Source organism: Olea europaea, unplaced genomic scaffold, assembly GCF_002742605.1.
Source record: "Olea europaea var. sylvestris unplaced genomic scaffold, O_europaea_v1 scaffold4548, whole genome shotgun sequence".
Lineage (NCBI taxonomy): Eukaryota > Viridiplantae > Streptophyta > Magnoliopsida > Lamiales > Oleaceae > Olea > Olea europaea.
This window is the reverse complement of record NW_019262858.1, coordinates 18,240-21,451: the sequence shown is the minus strand read 5'-3', so window position 1 is coordinate 21,451 and position 3,212 is coordinate 18,240. Positions and strand designations below refer to the sequence as shown.

At 36.6% G+C, this 3,212-nt stretch overlaps 1 protein-coding gene across 1 annotated transcript; it reads right to left on the bottom strand.

The window, feature by feature from the left end:
* Nucleotides 1–4: 4 nt before the first annotated feature.
* On the bottom strand, nt 5–2,348 carry LOC111388115 (protein EDS1B-like; the record flags this gene model as incomplete). Its single annotated transcript, XM_023012779.1, has 3 exons — nt 1,972–2,348; nt 636–1,430; nt 5–550 (listed from the first exon to the last, which is right to left on the bottom strand). Coding segments are annotated over exons 1-3 (1,671 nt in total), but the record flags the coding sequence as incomplete, so codon positions are not given.
* Nucleotides 2,349–3,212: the final 864 nt, after the last annotated feature.

Here is a 3,212-nt window from a genome sequence, read left to right as displayed (position 1 = left end):
AAACTTTATCCTGTACTTCTAAATATGGTTTAGTTCTCAACTCTTCGACCTCGGCCCAGAAAGTAGACTCTGAGCTTGATCCAACAGACATCCTTTCCGCATGCTCCCTCCATCTTTGTGTAACTCTGTAACGCTTCGGTCGAGCCTTAATCATGTAAGGTCCCGTATCCTCATTCTTCAAGTGTCTATAATAGTTAGCTATGTCCAAAGGCTCTACCAGTCTACGATACATGGTTCCAAGTTCTATCCACTCTTTCCGGCCCTCAAATCCATCTGGCAGTTCGCACCTTTTGATCATTTCCTTGATCTCGTCCCATATCCCTGCTAGCTCCAACCTTTTGACATTAGTATTGAAGTCATTTGTATCTCTCTGGTTTCTGAAGGCATCATAGTAACCAATCTTGCGAATCTCACAGTTTGTCTGGTATTCCTGTATCCTCCTTAGTCCATCCCGTATGGTGTCTCTATTAGAATCAACCTTTCTCTGATTTTCCAGCTTTTGCATCTCCAACTCGCCAGCAGCTCGCATACACAGTCGAGCTCTCATGCTCTGGCAATCCAACACAAAGGGTTCTTAAACATCATACTGAATCATTAAAATGCTATAGTAAATAATGCAGCAATAGATTTCTTACCAAGCCTAAATCATTCAGAGCCGAGTTCACCAAGGCAGCTGCATCATTTGTGCCGGCAGCATCTGAAGACAAGGGTACGTCAACGAGATTTTCTACATAGATCACATTTTGCATGTTTAAGCTTTCTTGCAATTCACTTTCATAGATCAAATGTTCTTTAAAGATTCCACAAAGAAACTCTGAATTTTCTTCTCCAGGACTCAACTGAAGACAGTAGAATAACAACTGCAGAACAGCATTCGGGTTATCAAGAACAACCAGCTTTCCATTTCCACTGCAGAAAATATAGGTCCCAAAAGGTCTATATGGGCTGAGTTCAATGAAGCTAGATACAGTTTCTAGTAACAAATTTGTGCATCCCATGAGATTACATGCAGCATGACTTGCAACAGAAGAAGCATTTCTCATAACAGACAAGAAGAAAGCAGATGCAGAATCGATTTTGGGGATAAACGCATGCTGAAAATACTGGGACTTTGTAGTTGTTAACTCGTGCATTAATTTCAATCCTTGTTCAGTTGAGGATACAGGGGCTAGCATTATTCGAGGGACAATGTCATGCCTTGTCACAAAATTAACGAAATAGCGTGTCCAGTTTTCTCGTCTGAGAGCATGAGAAAAAATCTGATTGCCAACTAGGGGGGATCCAAAAGTTACACAGTAAGGAGGAATCTGAGAAGCATTCAATCTAACATATTTCTCTAAGAACCAAATGGCTGCAAGAATTGCCACTGGACCACCTGAGGAATACCCAGTAAATACTACTTGCTTTCTGTCTGATACTGCTTTCTCCACCTGAAATCCAGTTCAAGTTTAGTCCATCTTCAACCTCCAAAATAATCACTTATTTAGATGCTTTTTTATACAGTAAAGCAGATGCAAGATTAAAATTATCAATAGCAGATCTGTGTGTTTCCTTTGCTGGTGAAATCATATTTTTTGACTCATATTTATTGAAGAATTCAAATTGTTACCTATAAAATTTGGGGATTCCAAGTGAAGTTGCNGTAGTAATCTATCTATGATACACGCATTAAACTTAAAACTCAGCCCAAGCATTGAACTGCAAACGGTCAAGATCAAGGGGTTCGATCAATTATATTCATACAAGATTGCATAATTTATGGCAAGACTGTGTAGCCTCTTAACAAGAAAGCCAACCAACAAATCCGGTGAGCCCACTGTCACTTCATCTGGTTCTTGGTTGACCACAGATTTCGTCCTGTTTTCTAACCAGCAATATTTGACATACAAATAGACAAGATAAAGCCCTTTTTACCCAAAAAATAAAAGGCATGAATATTTGGCAAATAAGATCATGTACATGAAAAGATACCTCAGTTGCAAGTGATGATTTGCTCAAAAGTTGTTCAAATCTTGTGCTAAATGCTTCATTTACTAGGGCTATTTCATCATTTCCAAGACTTATTAGAGATGGAAACTTGGAAAGGTCAACCTTAGTTTCTCCAAAAGGCTTTCGACTGTACCAATGATCGACCAACCAGGAGCCGGGAAAGGCAAAAACAGCATCTGTGGAACCCCTATTTTTGTCATAAATATAAGGCTTCCCAGGGTACTTGTCATGGGCTTTAATGGCTAATTTACAAGATCTGAGTATAAGCTCTTCTCTCAAACCTGTTATCTCCCCAACCCTCTCTCCCACCATATTGAGTACTGACTGATTTTCTTGAAACTGGGGTTGTAATAGAGAAAATGGATTTAAGAACCCCTTTTTCTTTTCTTGGAAGTAAAAAACACGGGTGGTCACTCAATTTCTAACGATATTTCATATTGGTTACTAACATTTTGTTTTATTTTGAATTAGTCATTAAAGTTAAACATTTGTTACAATTGGATCGTTTCGTGATCTCTTCCATATGTGTAATTTTATTTAGCAAATAGCTAGACAACCACCTTATTTTCTTTTAGTCAAATTCATGAATATGGTTGGAATGATTAACTTGAAATAAAATTTTATGTTTAATGACAAATTTAAAATATAATAGATTTTAATGACCAATATGAGATTTAATTAAAAGTTTAGTGACCACAAGTCAATTTGACATTTCCGTAGGAGACTTTTAGTTGACTTGGCATGTAAGCTGGAAATAATGGAAGGGTGGCAAAGTTCGGAATGGGCCAACTATATAATGCACTCGACCCGCAATAATACTGGGCCTAAATATCAATAGTAGGATCAATTGGCCCAACACAGGCTACTCGTTTAATTCCATTTTCATTTCGGAAAATTAACATCAATAGCACTAAATGGGGACATGTATCAATTTGTAACGTTTTCCCTGTGAACTTGGCAGACCTGGTACCAAAGTTAACATTATAAAATCAGGGGAAATTTTCAAAAGTAAGAGGTTAAGTACGATCTATTTCAAAATTAAGAACATAAATTTAAACTTTCAAAAATCAGATATTTAATAAAATTTATTTATGATTTAATTAATTAATTATACATTTCATTAATTAATTATATTAAGATCACATATCTATATAATTTGGTCACAGTTTCACAATTTAGTTGGTCACATATTATTTTTCAATCATAAATCACGATTTTGAAAA